The 25,908-nt window shown below is 41.2% G+C and overlaps 1 protein-coding gene across 4 annotated transcripts in view; it reads right to left on the minus strand.

Annotated features, from left to right (window-relative positions):
- LOC126259297 (UDP-glycosyltransferase UGT5-like) overlaps positions 1–25,908 on the minus strand; it is a 126,382-nt gene that overhangs the window by 50,654 nt on the left and 49,820 nt on the right. Inside the window, exon 1 of one of the 4 annotated variants that reach the window (XM_049955961.1) lies at positions 6,256–6,343. The exons of the other annotated variants lie outside the window; for them this stretch is intronic. Within the exon in view, the coding sequence (XP_049811918.1) occupies positions 6,256–6,267 (12 nt within the window). The 5' untranslated portion in view covers positions 6,268–6,343. Of the gene's footprint in view, positions 1–6,255; positions 6,344–25,908 lie in introns of those variants that run through there. 4 annotated transcript variants of the gene reach the window in all.

Raw genomic sequence — 25,908 nt, forward strand, 5'->3', positions numbered from 1 at the left:
GGAGCCACCCTGATGCGTTTAACACGTCTGGATATGAAACTGACAACCCGTACAGTATAAAACCATCCTACATACGGTTATCAGATTGAAAGGTGAGGTGAATGGGTCAGAGATTGTTACGTTTGTTAGTTTGTAATCCAGACAACAAATGCTTGGACAATGTCATCCCTTAAAATATGTTTCCGCATCTAAACTGAACATGAATAATTCAGAAAATGCCGGATCCTTCATGGAACAAGAAGGCCCAACACCGATAAACTAATACAAGAGCTTTAGCACACGTGTCCTACTCAGATTGTTAATAGGATATTCTAAAGATGTGAAATGTGTTCTCATCAGTATAAAACAGGAATTCATTCTGGAACAAAATGCAACAAACACCAAAGCTAAAAATCAAGGAATGGCTGTCCCTGAAGAGAATTAAGTTGTGATCAAGAAACTTTTATGGAAGATGGCTCATATTTCAGTAACGGATAACAAGCAGTTAAAGCTATAACAGATGTTAGGTGTAGGAGTACTATTGCTTTTAACTTTCCATCCCTGTGAAATGTTTCTGTACTCTGATTACCGACCATTTCGGGAAAACATGGGGTATTAAAACAGAATTTCAATTAGAAATGCCTCAATTAGTCATGCTTATACCACATACTGACTGGATGACGATTCCAAAACTGATTCTAGGAAATTCGAAACTTGTCAACTAATTAACATCAAAGTTTGCTTGAAGTCAGAGTTCTTGATAATTTAAGACAGGATTTGATAACGGTTACTGTTTGCTTTTTGATATGTACATAAGGTTTTGCTCTTCTTACTATAATGTACTAAAAAAAGCATTAGGATGCATACTCAGTCTATAAGTAGTGATCACCCACTGACAGACTACCTGAAACAATGAAACCGTAAAATTGGGTCCCATCGATGTTTGTGTACAATTCAAAGCTTCAGGAAACTTCCCATCAAACACAGCAGCATATCCATTAATTCTGCAAGACTGAAGTAGATTATACACAACTCGTAGGAAATGTACACATACTTCCATAAATGTGTGGGTGCAGCAGCACCTCCTCCAAAATATTTCATAATGGTATTTCAGAGTCCAAATATCGTTACTGCTACTCAAGTTACCTACAATTACTGTTGACAAATCATACTGAACAATATATTGTGTGTTGTGTTCTTATTACAGTCTAGACAAACACTGCACAAAAACAAGAGATGTGAAAGCCACAACACGTAGCAAACAGCATTATGGTTGACATTTAATTACTACAAAATACAATGGAACAATCTCAGGATAGCATATTGTGATATGACGACAACACTAGGGATCTTCAATTATGAGTACAACTGCAAAAGCAAAATTTCGTGAGAAAGCTTCATAGGTATGCAGTATTTACAAACATGCTGAAATACAGAACTCGAGGACTATAGGTGTCTTTCATTCCACCTTCAGAAGAATAATAAGGAGAATGATAGTGAAAGTGACTCACACGTTAAGCTGTTGATGAATGATTTTATTTTTCATAGAAAACAATGTCGTATTAGACCCTGCAACCTTATGCTTCAGCCCAACATGTGCACTACCACTCTCAGAGCCACCTCCAACATGGCTGTTAAATTCTCATTCCCCATCACGCCCCTGTCAGTTCGCGCGCGCGCGCGCGCGCGCGCGCGCGCGCGCGCACACACACACACACACACACATACACACACACACACACATACATATATATATATATATATCAGAAGAGCAGTGGTAGTAATGAGGAAGCAGAAGTTGGCCGCAGAAACAGCTGGTATGCATGTCTCACTGCCCCTGCCACTCAGAGTAAGTACAAGAGATCAAACCACAAATACCAACCAAGCAATGGCATAATACTGCTCTCAAAGGCGATTCAGTTATAACAGAGAACACTCCAGATGTGGAGGGGGGGGGGGGGGAGAAGTGGACCCAGTCTCCACAGGAACCACAACGCCATTCACTGTTTGCCCACTCAGCACAGGAACCAATGTCGGCATGTTGGCAACAAATTTTCCCTAGCTACTAGTTCAGGCTGGGCATCCATACCAGACTGGTCATGCACCTTGCAGCTCAGTCCAGTCAACCATAACCGTATTTCTTGCTCATTTACTTGCTTGCTGGTTCTCCAACGACTGACTCCTCTTCTATCTGACACTGCATACAGCTCGAGCAGAGTGGCACTATTGGCAGGCCTCCACACTTGACGCACACTTGGATGACCACACAACAACCACACATAGGATGTGCTCATCACAGCCGGTAGGAATTCCATATGCCTGGCATAAATCACAAGTCTCTTTAGTGAGTAAGCACCCATTCTTACTTTCCCATCCTATACATTAGTAATTGAAAACATAAATATACTTAATAACACCTGTTGTGGTTATGAGATGAGTCGATGGAGGATGATGCAGATCCACTACAGCTCACACTAGCAGGGGGCTGGACAAGGGCTGCAGAGCCAGTATTACAGACACCTGATGAAGTATTCTGCATTATTCTACACAAATGCTCTTTTCTTACTGTTGTTGCTAACTCAAAACTACGCTCACACAACACTGGTTGTTGCTAACTCAAAATTACGCTCACACAACACTGGCTTCTTATTTTTTTTCAGGAACATTGGATTATGATTTGCTGCTGTGGACTTCATAAACTGCACTCCGGAGCTCACAGCAGGCGCCATAGCCCATACCTAGCCCATCTTTACCTTAAAAACAGCAGCCCAGCTGATCCAGAGGTGGTTATTATTATGACAACAATAATACACCTCTATCAGCTGGCAGCAGCTGCTGTGCCCATCCTAACAACTAGATGTAGCAGGTATATGATGCTACAGAATTACCTTTTACAGTGGAATAGGATTCCACCTGCCCAAATAGAGAATCCTGGCTGTTTATCAAGACTGAGTGCTGTTTCTCAGTGCATATCAGTTGTTTGAGCTTAAGAAGTTTCCTGGATCCTTGATTATCTGCGATAATCAGAGAGCTATTACTATCATGAAAAACTCTTACTGTTTCCTGTGCTCAGTCTCTTCAGGCTTGCAAGAAGAATTTTTAAAAAGAAGAGCACTGTATAAGTACATTATATATATATATATATATATATATGATATTTATAGATTTATAAACATGCTAGAGAAACACATGAAAAACTTTTAATATCCCATGCCAACGAGTGAGCAACAAAGTTAAACATCGAACAGAGTAAACACATTTTAGGTATAAACAGTAACAATTCTTGCACTGTGTAATTATCGCTGGGAAGAAATAATTACACTTAAAATTTGCTTTACTTATATGTCTTTCTTGCTTCTTGCACTATGTCTAAGGTAGGGTTTGTTATGTGGTGACAAACACATTTCTTTGCCTTTTTCTTTATTTATTAGCATCAGATCAGCTGTTCATGACTACTACAGACAAATCAGAGAGATGACAATCATCTTCAAATGAGTGGTACAGCATCTTTCAGATCAAAAGCGAATCACAGATTCTCAGAATTGGTGCACAGTGGTTATATTATAATCCCACATTTCCCTGTGAGAATTTTCATGAAACAGGAACTTTTTTATTGCAATAATTTTATAATAATTAGCTTGTTTTTGACAAAACTGTACATTTTTAGACATCTGGGAACTAAGGTTACAAGAATATACTCATCGTATTAGCTATTCAAATCTTATTCAATTTCGCAAAAGAATTTTCTAGAATGTATAAGTGTTTATCATAAATAAGTAGCTAAATAAATCATTTTTGGAAAAGGAAAATTGCTCTTTCAAACATGGACAAAATGCAGTTCCGATTCAGATGTGTAAATAACTTTCACTTGAGTAGAAATTTTAAGTAGGTGTGACAATTTTATCACATTTTTAAATAAAATATTTGTAATAGAACTAACTAGACAATTACTACTAGAAAACTTATAACTAAGTACTCAAAAATTAAGTTTAATGTGGAATGACTTTAATAAAATTTTGACAATTTCTGGAACATGTTTATTACACATTATGTATTTAATAGATATAACCACAGAAATATACAGTGTCATTTGGATCATTTGTCCCCCTTTTGATTTTAAGTACTTCCTTTACTTTGAAATATTTGACTTGGTGATGCACAGTTAAACATGTGTGTTGTACTTACTTGACTATTGCTCAAAACATATACTTTTGTTACTTACAAACATGCTTAATAAAATAATGAGGTATATGTTTTCATATGCATCACAAAATTCGGGTATGTTAGTATTGGTAACTTTTATAAACACTGTTATCGGCTATTGCACAAACGGTAATTTAACTACCCCCACCCCTCCAAGTGACGTTTCAAATTTCAGGACGTTGCAAAATATGTGAGATAGAATCTTGGGATTTCAATTACCATATATGGCCTGGAGAAGCAAGATATGCCTGATAAGCATGATGTACAGACGAAGACGGAGGAGGAGGAGGAGATCAAGCAAAAGGTTGCTGGAAGCCTCCACTATTCCCCATTCGCAGGAATCATGCCGATTTATTGCTGATCTCTAATGGCACTAAGCAACATTACTACTGAAGCAAAAATTGCCTGATGACTTTTACACGAACAATCAGTCAAATGAGGCAGGAGAGGAATTGCTCTATCCAGGATCAATTATGTGTAGAATGGCTGCTGACTTGCTCTACCCAGTATCACTTATCTGTAGAATGACTACCAATATGAAAAATTTCTTAAATTTAAGAATTCTACACACAAGGAATGAATACCATTTGTGGTATATGCAGACTCTAAACGTCATCTCGTTCCTGTGGCAGTATCTGGGGGTGATCTCACTGCTTCACACACTGTCCTAAAAAGCAATATACAGGTTGTTTGTTCATTTGACTCCAACTGTATCTGTTTTAAATCCAATAATGGGGAAAAGTCATGCAAAATGGTTACTCTGTGAGGCTGAAAAACTTGCAGAGGAAGTCGAGGAAATCTGCAATCTATAAAACCATCATTTCTTACTACTACACAGAAATTTCAATTGAAGTATAATAAATCTGTTAATTGTCACATCTGTGTGCTGCCGTTAGTAAATAATGAAGGCAGTCTGAATGACACGCGCCTGCATCATACCCCTTATCTTCCACAACTGCTGAAGGTATGATGTTATTGAAAATTTGATCTGTTTTGGTCTGGGCTGTTGTGGGACACAATGTTCAAAACCACATGTGTCAAACTCGAGTTTTTAACTAATGTTGGCAATTCACAGTTCTTTAACTGCAGGATTCATGGAAGCCTTTGCCAATGCATTAATGCTGAGACAAATAAATCACAAATGGGTAAATTGTACTACAGCACCATCGATTCAAGATGCATCATGTACTTGGATTTTAACAGTTTATATGGGTTTGCCATAACAATTACTACCTATCTGGCCAGGATTTTTTTTTCTTTTTTTTTTTGCTGAAGCGTGCTAAAACCGATAGAATGAATTTTTCAACCGTCCAGATAATTCTGATGTAGCATATTAGACTTCGCGTATCCTAACAATTTGGATGATGAGCACAGCGATTTTCTGCCATGTCCAGAGCACAAAGTTCTGCAACATGGTTCCCTCCTCAATCTTACGGTAAAGTTGGGGGATAAAAAAGAGAAATGCTATACCTAATAAGACTCTTCATCAATGTCTCAATTTGGGTACAGAACTGACTAGAGTCTCACCTTTGTTACCTAATTCAACCAGAAACCCTAGTTGAAGTCTAAACACCGTATCAGACATTGGGATGAATGTTAGAGGGCAGATAACGGATCATCAAGCCAAATTTTAAATGAATTAAGATCTTCCACGAAGAATTTGTGGCTCTGGAGATAGAAATGCACTTCACAAAACCTGTTTATCTTGGTATGTGTATACTGGACCTATCTAGGGTTCCCAGATTGAACTTCACACACACCTGGAGATCAAGCAACAAGCCACAGACATTTGTGTAACTGGGGACAGAATTTGTTAAATAGACTTTTTTGTATTATTATGGACACAGTTTTTGCAAACACAATAAAATTAACTACTACCAATGCTACTACTACTACTACTACTACTACTACTACTACTACTACTACTACTACTACTATTGCTGCTGCTGCTGCTACCACAACCACTACTAATCACTTGCAAATGCTGTCATTACCACTAACTGAACCTTTACCAAGCTAAGCCAAGCCAAGCCAAAATAACAATAGCAAAAATTTACTGTTATAAACGCATACCTTATTATTCATATTTTGATGAGGATTTCGCTGTATTCAGAAGAGTCTTGTTTCTAAGAACGACGCTGTACAGATCTTCACATGTCATTTCATCTGAACAAAAGTCTTGACTTTCACATGTTCAACAGACATTCTGTTTCTAGCATCTGTCCATAATACTCTCATTACACTAAACACTCGTTCAACATGCTTGTTACTGATAGCAATTTTGAGGACATGCTGCACCATTTTGAACAAATTTGGTGCATCTACTTTTTCGAAAAACTCACTCCATACTTTACAATTATATCCCACATATCAAGATTTGATACCACAAATTACAAAACAGGAAACTGTTGATACAGTTTGTTTCCATCGATACTAATTTTCATTTCTTTCCCACTTTTGTCAGGTCATTAAATGAAAATAGTTTTGATTGACATAAATCTAGTAAGGACACAATTTTATAAAATTGTTTTCTCACTAAAGCCTCACCATTCATAAAGATTTTTAATAATCTGTCATGGACAATTGTGCACTCGTTTACTAGGATACCCAGGTTACCGGGTTCGATTGCCGACGGGGTCAGGGATTTTCTCTGCCTCATGATGACTGGGTGTTGTGTGATGTCCTTAGGTTAGTTAGGTTTAAGTAGTTCTAAGTTCTAGGGGACTGATGACCATAGATGTTAAGTCCCATAGTGCTCAGAGCCATTTGAACCATTTTTTTTTTTACTAGGATATTTTTTCTTCTTCTGTAAAGCGTCCTAAAGACATATTAACTTCAAATCCATAAAACGTATCCTCCTTACAAACCTTTATTTGCTTCTTCACTTCCAACATAACCTCATGAACATCTATGGAAGGTGTGTCCTCTTTTTCCAAAAGTCTAATTGGTACAGAAAAAGGTAAAGCTGCTTTAAAAAAAAAAAACTCTGGTAGCGTTCGTGAGTAAATGTTTATTTGGTCTTGTTGAGGGCTAATAAATTCCGAAATTGGGGGGAGGGGTGCTTTTTCTTCGTCCCATGCTACATAATACATCTTTAGAAATCGCCACGTATTAACAAGATGCTCCACAGCTGACTGCAAAGATAACCATCATACAACAGTGTGTCGCAACATTTCAAGTTGAGCAAACTCGCAAAATGTTTGTAGCTCCTAGACATTTTTTGATGATATTGAAAAGACTGAATAGATTTTAAGAACTAGACTTTCTACGTCATATTTTAGAAGCTTGAATTCAAATTTAGCATAATTATGTAATATATGACAACAACAATTGGCGTTGTATAAGTTTGAGTTTTATTTTTTTAATCTAGCAAAGGCAGAATAATGTTTGCCAAAATTAACTGAGACTTCCTTTGCTGAATAAGAAACATTGTTTAGTGTTAAACCATTTTCCAATAAAATAGATTTTAACTTCTCTGAAATGGTTTTAGTTTATTTGAAATGGCTTCTGCAGATTCATTTACATTTTCATAGAAATCAAGAACTTTGTTTCATTTTCCGTTATCTTTGGAGAAGTACGTTATAACTATTCGGTAGTATTTCTTCTGAACCTAATGGAGATGGAAAATTTTGCTTTAATTTGCTTATTAGCTTCTCTTTAGCATAAAATAGAAGCCAATTATTTACTAATGCCTCGCTTTCATTTCAGCTGCGTCTTACTTTCGTTGCTACAAAGGAGTCACTGAAAACCTGTGGATATAACTTATTACCACAATCTTCAGTAATGTAAGGACGGTGGTATTTTACACCCCGATAAGTCAAAGTTAATTCCACTGCATTCCAGTCTTCTGCAAAATATTGCTCTGGCAAGAAGGTGAGATGAGATTGATTTTTCTTTCGGCGATAATATCAGCTTTGTGTCGTCCCGATTGTAAATGTTCCTTCGCAGACTTCATGCTGCTATATTCACCAGTAAATTAGATACTGCTTATTCCGCTTTTACATATACACTCATCATTATCAGTTTTCGTCTTACAACCATTCTTCACGGAATGAACTTAGATGTCATCTCTTCCTTTCACTGTTATTACTCACTATTCTGAATTTCGAGAGATAGTCTATTCACAAATTATCCGAGAGTTCCAACAGTTACTGGTAAATTGATAACTGACGGTGAATGAACGAACACCAAGAATAGACATTGCAAGTTGACATGTTGCCGTGACTTATCAGTGTTTCGTTAACAATGTGCTAGCCGAATATTACAGACGCAACCATAAAAAGTCGTCTGAATAAGAATAAAAACGTAGCGTTTTGTTACGGTAAGGAAATTAACAGTCGATCAAAATTATCCAAAATGATCGAAGAGTAAGGTCATATTCAACCCGTAGATTAAAGTCGCTGGGCGATACACCAGGAGAATTCGTTCCACACCCAGGCACTCCTGGAGGTGCCCGGAGATCTGGCAACCCTGGCTCTATCAAAGCTCCAGGTGTACTGTTCATATTATGAGTTTGCTAAAATTCAATTTGAAGACCTCAAGTTGCTTTATATGGATGCAGACAGCTTCGTTTATTGAGCGAAGGATGTGAGCTGAATCAGGAGCCACCCTGATGCGTTTAACACGTCTGGATATGAAACTGACAACCCGTACAGTATAAAACCATCCTACATACGGTTATCAGATTGAAAGGTGAGGTGAATGGGTCAGAGATTGTTACGTTTGTTAGTTTGTAATCCAGGGGGATGAGGAAGGGAGGGGGCCGGGGGGGTTCGGACCCTCATGACACAGACGTAGACGACAGAAAAGTGCATCAGAACCCTTCAGACGGCTGCTCGAAACATGCACCACGCCATAGACGCAAGCCAGTGGGGGCAGTTGTACACTCTGAAGGATATTCACCTTGACTTCCATGGGACCTGTGGTAGTTATCGAAGGCACCACGACAATTGTGGGTTATGTGAACATTACTGCTGACCACTTGCATCTTATGTCTTTATGTCTACCCCAAAGTCGATGGCATCTTCCAGCAGGATAACTGCCCCCATCAAAAAGCCAGAAGCACGCTGCAGTGGTTTTGAGAAGCATGCGAACGAAATAACACTGTTATCTCCGTCACAAAATTCGGCTGATCTGAACCCAATGGAACACATATGGGATGCTACTGGTGCCAGTGCGGCACACGGAAACCAATGGCTCATAACCTATGGGGATCACATAACCGGTGTGTAACACCTGGTGCCACATAATTCCTGAACCTACAAAGGAGTTGTCGAATCCGCTCCACTGCAGTATTCTGTTTCAAAGGCGGAGCAACACACCCTTAAGCTGGCGGTGATAATATTATGACTCTTCTGTATCCATACGTCACAATGGTACTTAAACCGAATGCAAGTACAAGGACTTTGTCTTTCAAGAAATTCTTAAGAGAAAAATGCTAGCACTGATTAGAACCATGTCATCACTGCATTAACACAGAATTCTGCTGAACAAATTAAGATAACATCTTTATTGGCGGCTGTCGAAATGAGAAAGTTATTAAAGATTAATTCTGATTAACACGATACAGAAATGGGTATTCATCCAAGCATATTTACAACTGGCCATCTTGCAGGGTCTGCACGACTTCCAAGCATCTGGCCATCTGAAATTCATAAAGAGCCTAACAGAATCAGGCAACGACCTTGCCGCAGTGGATACACCGGTTCCCGTGAGATCACCGAATTTAAGCGCTGTCGGGCGCGGCCGGCACTTGGATGGGTGACCATCCCGCCGCCAAGCGCTGTTGCCATTTTTCGGGGTGCACTCAGCCTCGTGATGCCAATTGAGGAGCTACTCGACCGAATAATAGCGGCTCCGGTCTAAGAAAGCCATCATAACGACCGGGAGAGTGGTGTGCTGACCACACGCCCCTCCTATCTGCATCCTCAACTGAGGATGACACGGCGGTCGGTTGGTCCCGATGGGTCACTTGTGGCCTAAAGACGGAGTGCTAACAGAATCAGACATATGTCTACATGCTTGAGGTAAAGAATTTGATTTCTTTATGTTTACAATCATCCTTCAGATATTACTTAAGTTACTGTGGAGAATGTCGACGATGAAATCACTTGTGAGAACCAGCCTATTTAGTGCCAATTCCGCCTAAAATAGGTGTGCCACCACACACGAACTTATTTGTTATGAATGTTCGCTAGTCGACAAAGAATAATTGGGTAAAAGTGTGCATAAGCCTACAGGCTTTTGTGCCTGTTCTCATTGAACATAAAATGGGTTGTTAGGCCATGTGATATTTCTTCTGTTACGAGACATTGGTCTTTGACAGTGTTCAGTAAATCATGGAAACTACAAGATCCTGAAGAACGTCTCAGCGGAGGAGTCGAAACGTCGATCGAATAGGAGAAATATGACATATTACATGGCCTAACTCTGAAGATATTATCTTTACGATGACGACTTCTTACCACCCACAGACAAATGGTATCACGCAATGTTATAAGTGGGCGTTAGAAAACATGCTCTCTGCCACTCACTCATGATGTATATATCGGTTGGTTGTAATGAAAGTGCAGCTACTCACAGAGATCCAGTGTGGGCTGTAATTACAGTATGACACTGAAACTTGGTAGATATTCTAATGCGATAATGTGGAACAGATTTATGCTGGAAAGAATTAGCTCCAGTTTCCACCACCAGGTGCAAATGTGGCGCCGTGAATGCAAGAAAGACATACAGAAATGCTTCCACGTGAAATGAATTAGGAATGGGACATGGGCAGAAAAGGTCAAACAAGTTAGTCGGATGATTTGGGGGAGAGGACAAACAGCGAGGTTATCGGACCCATCGGATTAGGGAAGGATGGAGAAGGAAGTCGGAAATGCCCTTTCAAAGGAACCATCCCAGCATTTGCCTAAAGCGATTTAGGGAAACCACGGAAAAACTAAATCACGATGGGCGAAACGGGATTGAACCGTCGTCCTCTCGAATGTGCGTCCAATGTAATAACTACTGCACCACCTTCCCCAGCGTCAAACAAGTGAGAAAGGCATAATGTTGATTTTATTATTAACTGCCGTTTACACAGTTTGTTCAATGTGAACAGCAGAGACGTCGACAAGATGCTGCATCCATAAAACGACGTCATCAAGAATTGCTCGCAGCAGTCCGGCTGGAATCTGAGCAACGGGCTCCTGTACACTGGCCTTCTGAGCAGGTAGAGGCCAGAAGTGTCCATAGAAATGCATTCTTTTAGATATCCCCAAAGCCAAAAGTCACAAGAATTTAGATTAGGTAACCCGTCAGACCATGCATCTGGAAAACCTCTGGAGATAACACGTTCGTGTAAGGATTCATTAAGCAGATCTTTCACTGGGAGAGCGACATGAAGTGTCACCTCATCTTGCATGAAAACTCATAGTTGTGCTTTTCCATAGCAGGGATCACAAGGAGGTTCCAATAAAGTGCAGACATCACAGTAGGCGTGATAGGCCCTAAATGAAGATGCTTCTGAACCCACACCACAGTCACAGTGAGTGTAATGGCTCTTTGTGCACAACAAGAGGTTTAACAGTATCCCAAAGTCGGCAGTTATGTGTATTCGCTGCACGCTCTAGTGTAAAATGTGCGTTGTCATTCCATCGAATATTACGCGGCCTCGAACCACTTCGATCCACTTCGATCCACTTCGATCCGCGCCAGAAACCAAAGATCAACTTCAGAATGTTGCTCCAGATCATGAGATTTAAGTGTCTGCACCATCTGGATATTGTATGCGCACCAATGTAAAATAGACTTCAGTACTTTCTGTACAGGGATGGACAATTCTCACGACACTCCACGATCGCTAGCTCTACCTGGGGCATGTGCTGCATGGTCAGTTGCAGCAGCAGCAGCAGCAAGCTCAGCAATAACTTCTACAGACATGCGTTCCTCCTCCAAGTGCCACATCAAGCTCACCCAAGTTTTCGAATTTTATTATCATCTACTCTAAACCATTTCATGCCACTGGGGCTCTCCTCAGACTTTTCTGTCGGTGATACTCTCTCAATGCAGCATCGTGATTGCTGCCGTTCACATAAAACAGTTTCACTAACACCGCACAGTCTCTCTTATCAATAGCCATACTGTTCACTCACGTTATGGCTTGTCAAATGACAGCGTGGTTGTCATACTGTAATACAATGTACAACACCACATTTGCACCTGGTAGTCACAACAGGAACTAAATTGTTTTCCAGTGTTAATCGGTTCTGCATTAACGCACTAACACATCTAGCAAGTTTCGGTACCTTATGATAATTACAAAGTGGTTCAAATGGCTCTGAGCACTATAGGACTTAACTTCTGAGGTCATCAGTCAACTAAGAACTACTTAACCCTAACTAACCTAAGGACATCACACACATCCACGCCCGAGGCAGGATTCGAACCTGCGACCGTAGCGATCGCGCGGTTCCAGCCTGTAGCGCCTAGAACCGCTCGGCCACACCGGCCGGCGAATAATTACAGTTCACCTCCGTGAGTAGCTGCACTTTAAATATAACCACATGTAACATTGGACATTTCGAGCAATGTCATCATTTTCACTCTGTGTACATCTTAACAATGTCTGCGACATTGTTCTACGATTTCATTAAAAGTTAGTTATCATTTCCCGGATCGTCACAGTTTTCCGGAGGTTTCCCTTGGTTGTGATGCAAATGCCAGAACTGGACATCTCCTCCCAAGCATTGGCATGTGGGATTCCTCTGCCCCACTATCAGCTCACCTGATTATTTGGCAGAAAAGACCCTCACTCTCCAATGGGTCATTATACGAACAGCCTGCTCTGCCTTTAAAGATTCGTGATGAAAAGTATGTAATAAAATGATCTCCGTGTACGCAGACTTCAGACTGAGATACGATACTGTTTTGTCATTCGCACAGAATGGAGCGAAGAGGGTAAAGGCTTCATGCCGATCTTCATATTCCACAGTCATGAGGCCGATGCTACAACAGATAAACTTTCCCATTTCATTCCATTGCTGGTACGGACGGCAAAAAACAGCTTATCAAATTTGGAGAAGCCCTGCTTATGGAGCTTGAAGACTGATGATAAAAATGGTTCAAATGATTCTAAGCACTATGAGACTTATCATCTGAGGTCATCAGTCCCCTAGACTTAGAACTAATTAAACCTAACTAACCTAAGGACATCACACACATCCATGCCCGAGGAAGGATTCGAACCTGCGACCGTAGGAACAGCGCGGTTCCAGACTGAAGCGCCTAGAACTGCTCGGCCACAGGGGCCGGCTGCATTGTAAAGATAAATAGTGCTATAACGGCAAACACCAACCAGTAATTACATCAGACGACTAAATGTGAACTGTTACGCCTGTGCAGGAAGTCGCACCATCATGCTTATTACTAAAGCGATACGTTGGTTCTTATCTAATCTTACGCCGCTTGTCGGGTGTCACCTTACGGAACCGAGCATTCCGAGCCTACCTCGAGCACACGGTAGCGCACAGACGTCGCCAAAGTCCTCTGTATAAAATCCTGTGAGCAGACAGGCAATGAGAACTTTGCGTCAAATGGATCCGAAACCCAAATCGGTGAGCACGAAATTTCGGCGAGAGGGGCTACCTCTGAATAGGCTCTACCGTAGATCAGGTGATGCGACTACACGATTGTAACACAAAGATACCCACGCGCCACCATAGCACAGACTTTTTACTTTATCCGACGGCCGTAAGTGTTAACTCGCTTGTGAAAATGTCTCTGAATGGCGGAGCAATTTTTCCTCAGAAAAGGATGCAGTGTCACTCGAGGTCCAGCATTGTGTTGCAGACAGGATCGGCTATTTGTGATTCGTAGTTCCCATGTTCGGTTACCGCCTGCTTGCAAAACTTGTTTGCTAACATTCTTGATGTCTGGAATATTTTATGATATTCTTGTTAACAAAATGTTGGATTATTCTGTATAATTCGATTTTCCGTATAAATCAGAGTACTCTCCTCCATTTAGGTAGTGGTTCACCTACATCTATATTTGGGTTTGATCTATTACCCAGCTTTCGGAAGGGCGTACAATTCTGATGACGTATGCCAATATTAACATAAAACATCACAACAAATTCTCTGAGGAGCCTCCTCCTCAGGTTTTTCTTCGCTATGAGTACCATTTAAATAGACATTTTATTTCGTTGGGAAAGGTCCACAATTCAGACCTTACACCACAAGTTTCCCGAAAAAATATTGTTAGTTTCAAGGACGTGCAGCCCCACTTAACGATGAGGCACACTGGTCAATAAGCCCTACACTACACTGTTCTAGCAGCCCGTGTGGTGCACCCTTACTCGCTTGCCTCTACAACAACAGACAAACTATCGTTCCGGCCCGCACTGAGGAGAAGGCAACAACAACAAAAATCGCAACCTAAATTTGAGAATAGAGTTTATTCCGATATTTGCATTCCTCCGTTCCCTTTTTGCCACGTCTGGTGGAGTATCACTCTATCTCCAACGGACAGAGTAGTCGATACGTTAAGGGGGAACGACAGGACGAAGGACGAAAATATTGCTCAAATTCAGGATTTTTTCTACGTACTGGAATGAAGTAGACAAACGGGCTTTGCTGCAGCGAATAAGGCATACATTGAAACTTTTAATGGTGTGTTTTATTGAAAAATATTAGTATCTTCATTGCGTAAATGGGATTTCCCAGAGGTAGCTCTGAAAGGAGGTAGATCGACGGTTGTCGCTGTAACTCCGGTTGTAGTTACGTGAAACCTGAAATGAATACATCACACTGATCCTTACAGAAGTAATTTTACTTCAAAGTACGGATTTGAAAAAAATGGCGACATTATAGATACTTGAAAAAAAATCCATTTTTGGACCCTCTTTTTTGGCCGAAAAAATGCTAAATATCAACATAAAAAAATCGGCTACGATGAACAAGAGAATTCAGTTTGCTTCAAGGAAGACGAAAAGTCATTAAAACCGGATGAGAATTGTAGCGTGGGCGACGACAATCATGCCGAAAACCATGGCTTTGAGAAAAACGCGATTGAAGATTGACAAGTATTTATCACATAAAAAAGGGGCAAAGCCTGAAACTTACGGAATATCATCTGTGCCTGGCCCATAATAACTATCGCCCCGGCTAATGGATGGCCGCTTTCTGTTGCTTTGACCTGATAAGCCTCATTTTCGTCCTCAAAGCCCTTTTCGTCGCTGAGCGCATCGCCGCTGGAGTCTGTATCTTCAAAGAATCGGCGCATTGCATCGCCGATTTTGATTTGAAGGGCATTTGCCACGTGTATTAATGCAGAATGGACTTTTTGGAGCGCATCTCCAAATGAGAAAAGTGAAAGTCTACATAGAATCGCCACTGTTTGGATATTTTGGAGAATACTTCTTCAATGTATACACTCTCGAATTCCGTAATAAAAGAAATTCGAATTTTTGTTCGACGTCACCCCGTCGTTCCTCCTTAAGTGTTCACAGTGATATATTTGGAATTACTTGCTGTCATTATTGATAATGGATTTAGGACGTTCAATAGCATGGTCATCAACGACCAAACTGGATATTAATATAGATATCACATGGTCTGAAAGATGCCTATTATCGTAAGCGAATTTGATACGACGATTTCCCAGGAACACACATCAGCAGTTTTCTTCAAAATGAGTGACTATGTCGACGCAAGTATATGGGTTCGTCACTGGTAAACTCAGTTTATCAGTTACCTTGTCCTCTATTAAATTCCATAAATCTTTTGGGGAAAAAGTCCTTATGACGCATTATACTATGACATTAAAAATATTCAGCTCATTACTACTACAATGGATGGTCAAATTGTGGTGCGTTTAGTGTGTCTAACAGCTATGTTATTTGAGTTCATAAAATTTTTCTTGAAAATTGAGCCAAAGTTCTTACAAGGTTGCTTATCTTTCTATAAAAATGGAGGATATCGGAAAGAACTCTTTGTAAATGAATAATAGTACTGTTCCTTACTTGAGATGCTACTTCATGGAACGACAATCAGATGAATAAAAATGCTAAAACTGCCTGTTACACGTGGATGGCTGATCACCTGACAAAATCACAGGAGAGCCATCTCGGCCCCCAACAATTTAGCTGAGAGGCCCGACACTTCACATTTTGAATTTGTGTTACATTGCTGTCGTTGTCGGCTAGCAAGGTGGGATAGTGCACAGGTATCCAGCCAAGCTGAAGACTGCTTTATGTCAGCGCATGAAACATATGTAATTAAAATATGTACTATATAAGCGGTATCACACACACTTTACATACTGGTTGATCATCTGGCCGAAGGAGGAAACTGTGTATCAATGGACAGTGTAATATTTTTAATCAAGTGAGCAGCACTTCCTACCAGCGAAGGTTTGAGAGTAAGGATGCTGCTATAAGCAGAGAAATATAGGGTCAACTCTAACTATACAGACAAAACTTCGTAGGTTATTCTGGAATATTTCCTAAATATTTTGGTGTAAGATCTATGCGCAAATTCTTAGCCTTCTTCCATACATTTAACTTACACAGCAGATACACACAACAGAGACTTTAGTACTCAGTAACATTCTCCTTCACTATTTACGACAGTCTGCCAATTCTGGTGTAACTTTTCGATCCCGCGACTATAGGAATCACGTGGTTTTGAGGCGAAGAACACTTCGGGCCATGGTCTGAGCGCATTTTCATCTGGAAAGAAGTTCCTGGAAGTTTGTTCGATAAAGAAGGGAAAGGGTGATTGTCAGAGGGCGCAAGAACAGGTGAATAAGGTGGATGCGGAACAACTTCCGAATCTAACTTCTGTATAGTGTATTTTGTCAATTTTTCAGAATGCGGACAGGTTGCCATTACGATGTAGCATCACTTAACGCAGTCTTACTCGTAGCTGATTTCGGAATGCGTTTGGAAAACGACTGAGCTGCTGACAACAGATGTCAATAATGATGGTGACACATCGGATAAGCAATTCGTAGTACATTACACCGTCGCCCTTCCACTAGATGCATAACATTATCTTGTGTGGATGCGCGCAGTTCTTTGTATGGGGAGTTGCTGCTTTGTTTGGGCTCAACCATTCCTTTCTTTTGATTACATTGAGGCGAAAAAAGAGGCATGAAATAGTGATATGCACATATAAAGATAGCGGTAGTATAGTGTAAAGAAGGTATAAAAGGTAGTGAACAGGCGGAGCTGTCATTTGTACTCAGGTGATTCATGTCAAAAGGTTTGCAACGTGATTATGGCCACTGGATGAGAATTAACAGACTTTTAACGTGCAGTTGTAGTTGGGACTAGATGCATGTGACATTCCATTTCGGAAATCGTTACGGAATTCAATATTCCGAGAGCCACAGTGTCAGGAGTGTGCCGAGAATACCTCATTTCACGCCTTACCTTTCATCACGGACAACGTAGTGGTCGATGGCCTTTTATGACCGACAGCAGCGCCGCTTGCGCACAGTTCTCAATGCTAACCCACAAGCAACACTGCGTCAAATAACCGTAGACATGTGGGACGTTCGACGAACGTGTCCGTTAGGGCACTGCGGCGATATTTGACGTCGATGGGCTTCATCAGCAGACGACCGACGTTAGTGCCTCTGTTGACAGCACGGTATCACCAGCAGCGCTTCTCCTGGGCTCGTGACCATATCAGTTGGACCGTAGACGACTGGAATACCGTGGCCTGGTCAGGTGAGTCCCGGTCTCAGTTGGTAAGAGCTGATGGTATGGTTAGTGAGGCGCAGATCCCACGAAGCCATGGACCCTAATTGTCAACAAGCCACTGTACAAGCTGGTAGTGGCTACATAATGGATTGGGCCGTGTCCACATGGAATGGACTGGATCCTCCAGTTCAGATGAACCGATCATTGACTGGAAATGGTTATGTTCGGCTACTTGGAGGCCATTTTCAGCCATTCATGGACTTCATGGTCCCAAACAACAGTGGAATTTCTATGGATGACAATGCGCTTTGTGACCGGGCCACAACTGTTAGCTACTCGTTTGAAAACATTCTGGACAGTTTGAGGGAATAATTTGGCCACCCAGATCGCCTGACATGAATCCCATCGAACATCTATGGGACATAACCGAGAGGTCAGTTCGTGCAAGAAATCGTGCTCCAGCAACACTTTTGCAATTATGGACGGCTATAGAGAGAGCATAGCCCAGTATTTCTGCAGGGGACTTTCAACGACTTGGATCCATACCACATCGAGTTGCTGCACTATGAACGGCAAAAGGAGGTCCAACACGACATTAGGCTGTATTCCATGATTTTTGTCACCTCAATATATGTTGGCATCTTGGCACCATTTCTTGTTATCAGCAACGATATAAGATAGAAATGGTCGATGTTGTTCATGAGCCAACCGATGACGAGCAAGCAGACATGCGCAAATGCCCACTTGCGAAGTTTTGTGATTTCGACTTCGAGCATGCAGTACCATACACACGATTTTTAAACCTTCCCCAATGAATGTAAACGTCGCAAGGTGGTGGGATATCACAGTTCGTGACATTTACCAGTTCTTGAGATCACTGACGTGTATCATTGTGGACTAATGCTTTTTAAACGATCTTCATCAAACCCCAAAGGTCGTCCTAAACGTGGAGAGTCTCTAATGTCAGAATGATCCTCCTTAAAACGAGAAAACCATTTTACTGCCGTGCTCTGTCCAACGGCATTATCCCCATACAGAGCGCAGATGTGTCTGGCTGCCTCTGCTTCTGTCACTCCTCCACTGAACTCAAACAGAAGAATGTATTGAAAATGTTCCGATTTCTCCGCTTGGCACTCCATTTTCTAGCGTCTACAACTCCACCCATTATCTCCAAACATCAAACTCACAACATATAAATTCAAGAAACCGGAGTGTCAACATGCAAAACAAAACCGCTACGAAATTACGCAGCAACCTAATATGAGGGGCGATCAAAAAGTTTCCGTTTGAGGGCTGCACTGTCCATAATCGGTATGCCTATCAGGCAAAATCGCCGTGAGCATTGAGTCAGCCACCGATGCACCAGGCTGAAGATATCCGTTTGGTAAAACACCATGAAGAAGTCTAACTGCCTAGTGCACAGCCTCGTCCGACATGACCGTAGACCCTTCAACAACTTTTTAAGTGATCGAAGGTGTGATAATTCCATGGGGAGAGATCGGACTATAGGTTGGGTACTCGAGTGTCCTGCCACTTTCCAATAATGGATGAGGTTGCCCTCCTAGATCGACCAGCGTCTTGTGTCTAACTGTGATCAGCACGAAACTTGGCACACCATACCACAACAGTAGTTTTTGACAGACATGCTGCCCCATACACATTCTTCATTATCCGATGGACGTCTATTGGCGTATGTCCCTCGGCTGGCAAGGAAAGAATAACAGCATGTTGGTCCTGTTTGGAGGCATTCGGTAGTAACGTCGTCACAGTTCACATTTCCGCATTTACCACACACATGTCAGTTAGACACGAATACCATACTAAACCCTTCCCTACATGTAAGTATTTCTATTCCCAAATCTGACAATTAGTCTCGGTATGCTACACAAACGCTGCAGGAACGCCCTCAAATAGAAACTTTTTGATCGTCCCTTATATCTACACAACAGAGTAAATGTCTACTATATACACTGCATCTCTTTTTGGAAACAAACTCTGCTCACTCATGGTGCTTGCTGTTGACAACAGCAATGCTCTCTTTGATCTACCAAATGGTTCAAATGGCTCTGAGCACTATGCGACTTAACTTCTGAGGTCATCAGTCGCCTAGAACTTAGAACTAATTAAACCTAACTAACCTAAGGACATCACACACGTCCATGCCCGAGGTAGGATTCGAACCTGCGACCGTAGCGGTCGCTCGGCTCCAGACTGTAGCGCCTAGAACCGCACGGCCACTGCGGCCGGCCTTTGATCTACAGACACCTTCAGGGTTGTGTTCAATACTGCTAGGTTCTGTCTCAAGTTTGTTTTTTTCCGGCAGTGTAAACTGTACATTAACAGTGATATACAGCAATACTTATAGGTTTACTTATTTTATTGTTGGTTGATATGCACTTTATACTGGGTTTACTGCATGCAATGAAAGAGCGGCACTACTTTATACCCAGCAGTGTCCGCAGCAAATTGCAAACACATCACGGTACACTTGTATCATCTGATGGTTGTTGCACTATTGAGTATTTTTTGTTGTATGTGTTGGTAATTGCATACAGCACACATTCCCACTGTTACGAAAGTACTTTTACAGAAAAAACAAACCACATAGTTAACCTTCAACGAGACACTGGAGACTATGGGTCCCTTATCCCAGATATTCAGAAAATATCACTGAACATGCTCCAAAAGTTTTTCGGTGGATGTTGAGGTACCCTCAGTACATAAATGCCATCTATGATATTTCTGTGTGCTATTAGATACAATGTGAGATTCCAGTTCTTTTGTGATGTAGCCAGTCTGAACATCAGGTGCAGCATCAGTGAGGCTTTACAGCCCGAGAGCCTTTTTCCACTTCTGATAACTCCATCTGCTGTATTTTACCATGACAGAGGCTGGACAAATGTGACAAGGAATGAGCCTGCCTTTTTTGAAGAACGCCGGGTACCATTGGTTCCCTAGCTTGTCGTCTAACAAACAGACCTGGATTATGGTTGGTCGGCAATTTGTGTGACTGCCTCTCGCCCCCCCCCCTACCCCTCCCCCCCCACGAAAGTCTTGAAGAAGCTTCGTAATGGCCTTTAACACATGGAGACCTGTTTTATGAGTACTTCTTGCTCATCTACTCGCGCACATCGAATCCTAAAACCTTCCCACTGATACTGTATATGAGGGTCGTTCCAAAAGTAATGCCTCCTATCTTTTTGTGGTGACTTTGGATGTCCGATCCAGATGTTGTTGGTGTAGTGCTAATGCTTGAACCTTCCTCTTTCATTTGCAGGTGGTTCCGTTGTTCTGCGGTAGTTGGCGCCGGCAGAGAAGTGTTCCAAAATGGAGTCTGATAAGGACGTGCGTATAAAACAGCGACGTGTGATTGAATTCCTCACTACTGAAGAAAATGCGCCAATTGAAATCCATCGACGGTTGCTAAAGATGTATAGAGACAGTACAATAGACGAAGCAATGTGAGACGATACGTACAGCATTTTCAAGATGGTGAAAAGGGTATGCACGACAAGAGACGAACGCGTCGATCCTGCACAGCTGTCATCCCTCGCAATCAAGAGCGTCTTAATCAACTCACCCATGCCGTGCTGATCGGCGAATAACAACCTGAGAATTGTGTGAAAAGCTGAATGACGGCTGTATTATCTTGGAAAAAATGTTGAAACATCTTGGTTATCGGAAAGTCTGAGCGAGATGGGTCACGCGGATGCTTACAGGAGAGCAGAAAACTTATCGAATGAAAATTTGTAGGGGCCTGCTGGACCAATATGAAGCTGAAGGTGACCATTTTCTGAATAGCATCGTCACAAGAGATGAGCTGTGGTGTCACCACTACGAGCCAGAATCCAAAAGACAGTACGTGGAATGGAGACATTCGAATTCTCCGTCAAAGAAGAAATTCAAGACACAGCCATCTGCAGGCAAAGCGACGTGCACAGTCTTCTGTGATAGCGAGCCCGTGGTTCTTTTGCATGCCCTGGAGCCTGGAGAAAGTGTCAATTCAGCACGCTACAAGACGACGCTGACTAAGCTGAAAGCCCAAATTTCCAGGGTAAGGCCAGAGAAGAAGATCAACTTTCACCTACAACATGATAACGCCAGGCTCCACACCGGTTTTGCGACCACGCAACTCATTGCAAAATTCGGCTGGACTGTCGTACCACGTCCACCATACAGTCTCGATTTAGCGCCTTCAGACTTCCATCTCTTTTGGCCTCTACAAGTTGTACTAAGCAGCCAACATTTTCAAGACTCGGATGCTGTTGCCAAAGCTGTGAGGAAGTGGTTAGCCTCAGGTGGTACCGATTTTTACAAGCGCAGCATATAGGCTCTGCTTCATTGTTGGCGAAGATGCATAACGAATGGTAGTGACTATGTGGAAAAATGACGGGCTGTAGCCGAAATATTGCTCTACAGGTATTTAGTTATACTGTTGTGATTTACGTATCTCCTGTAGTTTCCATGAATAAAAATAGGAGGCATTACTTTCGTAACGACCCTTGTAGCGTAAGCCTATGTCAAGTAGTTTAGTCTGTCGGATGTTCCCCATTCGATCATCTCAGTTTTTGTTCAGTTTTTGTGTGCACTTTTGGTAAACGGACAAAAAAAATCTACATCTACATGGATATTCCGCAAATCATGCTTTAGTGCCTACCAGACGGTTCAACGAACCACCTTCGCAATAACTCTCTATTATTCCAGTCTCGAAGAGCACGCTGAAAAGAACGAACACCTATATCTTTCTGTGTAAGCTCTGATTTCCCTTATTTTATTATTATGATCGTTTCTCCCGATGTAGATCGGCGTCAACAAAATGTTTTCGCATTCGGAGGCGAAAGCTGGTGATTGAAATTTCGTGAGAAGATTCTGCCGCAACGTGAAACACCTTTGTTTTAATGATGTCCACCCCAAATCCTGTATCATCTCAGCAACAACTTCTTCTCTGTTTCCCGATAATACAAAACGTGCTGCTCTTCTTTGGACTTTCTCGATGTACTCAGTTAATCCTACCTGGTAAGGATCCCAGACGACGCAGCAATACTCCAAAAGAGGACGCACAAGAGCAGTGTAAGCCAGTCTCTTCAGTAGATGTAAGTGTTCTGCCAGTAAAATGAAATCTTTGGTTTGCCTTCCTCACAACATTTTCTATGTGTTCTTCCCAATTTAAGTTCTTCGTAATGGTAATTTCTGGGTATTTAGTTGAATTTACGGCCTTTAGATTTGACTGATTTATCGTGTAACCTAAGTTTAACGCATTGCTTTTAGCACTCATGTAGATGACCTCACGCTTTTCATTATTTAGGGTCAATTGCGAATTGATATCTTTTCTAAATCGTTTTGCAATTTATTTTAATCTTATGATGACTTTACTAGACGATAAAAAACAGCATCATCTGCAAACATCCTAATACAGCTGCTCAGATTGTCTCCTAAATCGTTTATATAGCTAAGGAACAGCAGAGGGCCTATATCACTACATTGGGGAACGCCAGAAATCACTTCTGTTTTACTCGATGACTCTCCATCAGTTATTAAGAACTGTGACCTCTCTGACAGGAAATCACGAATCCAGTCCATAACTGAAACGATATTCCATAAGCAAGCAATTTCTTTACAAGCCGCTTATGTGGCACAGTGTCAAATGCCTTCTGGAAATCTAGAAATATGGAATCAATTTGAAATCCCTTGTCAATAGCTTTGAACACTTCGCGTGAGTAATGAGCTAGTTGTGTTTTGCAAGAACGATGTTTTCTAAATCCGTGTTGATTGTATGTCAACAGACCATTCTCTCCGAAGTAATTCATAACGTTCGAACACAATATATGTTCCAAAATCGTGCTGCATATCGACGTTAATGATATGGGCCTGTAATTCAGTGGATTACTCCTACTACCTTCCTTCAATAATGGTCTGACCCGTGCAACTTTCCAGTCTCTGAGTACGGATCTTTCAAGGGAACGGTTGTATATGATTGTTAAATATGGAGCTATTGCATCAACATACTCTGAAAGGAACCTAATTGGTATTCAGTCTGGACCGGAAGACTTGTAAGTAGGAGCTTCGTAAGTGAAGGGTAAAAAATTGTCGCGACGACTTCTCGACAGTTGTGAAGTGTTGTATTTCAACGAATAATTTTGGCAAAGCTGCAAAATCTGTCAAGTTGGTTGAGCAGTTTAGATTGTTCAGACTTCTATAACTCTCATGTCGTTTTATTAAGTGTTTTTACTCCAAGTGGCACTCAAACTCGTCAATAGATTTTGTAGCGACAAAATTTCCAATTGGGGCAGGAAACTCTCCTTTTGCAACCTTACTGACTAGAAGATAGTTTTTAAAACCTGCAATTATTGTCACTTTCAAAACAAATGTACTTCATTTGTACATCACACCTGGCCAAAATTATTGAACTGTAGCGGCGACGTTTTATCAGTCTTCACTTAAGAGGCTACTCATAAATTATTAAAATCTGTTGATAAGAACTTTGTATTTCCTTCCTTGGTCGTTTAGCAAATCTGCGCAGTCAATCTGAACAGTCGCCCTACGTAGTCTAGTAATGTTTAAAACTTCACAACTATTGTGCCAAATGATGGTAATTCGGATAACACTATCATCATTTGGCTGTGGTCGCCAGGTAAGTATTGCAATCATTGTCAGTAATACTCTTAAGTAGTTCTTGTGGGCACGTTTGTTACAAATTTATGGCTTATCACTTGAGGCTATTTAAGAAGACAAGGTGAAAATTTGTCAGCCTCGCACAGGCGTGGCGTTGGTATCAATGACAATTAGTTTTTCTTGTATTTCAGGCTGTACGCCACAGGTTGCGCAATAACGTACACCAAGGGCAAACGATCTGAAAGTAGCTTAGTTTAAACTGCTTCTAAAAGTACACTTGCGAATATTTCTCTCGAACAGATAAACTGAGAGAATACGCCAGCATATTTTTGAACAGTTCATCAACCGATCCAGATTTATAACATATCTACTTCCATTTAAAGAACTGACGTGCTAAAACGGAAAAGCATGGAAGTCACAAAAAAAATGGAAAAGCTAGTTTTTGGTCATAAGGTAGTAGGGACCCATGTCAGCGGCATTCAAAAGCTAATAATTCGCTAGATGAAATAGTTTGCTTCTGCAGCTCTCCAAATCTCTTAGTGCGAGACCTTTCGCACAGTGACAGCAATAAGTGCACCTCACAGGGCAACTGTCTGGCCAATAGCAACGTTCACTTTTTCGTTGTTGTCACGCTCTCAATAGCAAATTCATGTTCCGGTGTTGCTGCCGAAAACAGGGAGTCGATAAATAATTCCTTGAAAAACTTTAAGTAGACACTTATTGTCATTTAGGGTAACAATGACTTTGTGGGTACGCTCCTCATGAAAGTTTAATTTGTTTATCTTTTGCAAAATCCATGCATTGAGAAAACAAATTAAATTAGGAAGAAATCTGAAATTGGATTTGAAGTTCAGGGAGACGATATACAAGTTAAAGGTTATTTTTTAATTACAAGACCACGGAGACGGCTTGTACAAAAGTTTAATCTTCACGAAGTGGATTAAAACATTGAATATGCCAATGATTAGCATTTCAGTGCAACCGCACAAAGTAGACAAAAGTAATGCAATCTACGATCAATATATAAGCAAATATCAGACGAAGACAATCTCATTAAGAAACCGCATCTGAATGTGATTTGTTTATAATAAGATTGTGTTATGCCTCGTGTACGGTAAAGCGTCTACCAGAACTTGCGGAATTAGACAATGGCAGCATCGTGGCCCATCGAGCATGCAGTTATTGTTCCACGATATTGTTGCTTCCGTTTGTGATCCTCCCACGATTGTCATGTGAATATGGAAACGATGGGTTTAGGAGGCAAACAATCAGCTCCACGAAGGAACTCAATGGCTCTATGCGAATAGCGCCTGAGAGAGCAGATATATTGTTTGCTCGACCGTGTAGCACCGTGTATTTTGAGTCAGGAAACGAACTTGTCTGTAACAAGACAAGTATCCATACGGACAATCCAAAGACGTCTG

The sequence above is a fragment of the Schistocerca nitens genome, chromosome 5 (genome assembly GCF_023898315.1).
Source record: "Schistocerca nitens isolate TAMUIC-IGC-003100 chromosome 5, iqSchNite1.1, whole genome shotgun sequence".
NCBI classification, from domain to species: domain Eukaryota; kingdom Metazoa; phylum Arthropoda; class Insecta; order Orthoptera; family Acrididae; genus Schistocerca; species Schistocerca nitens.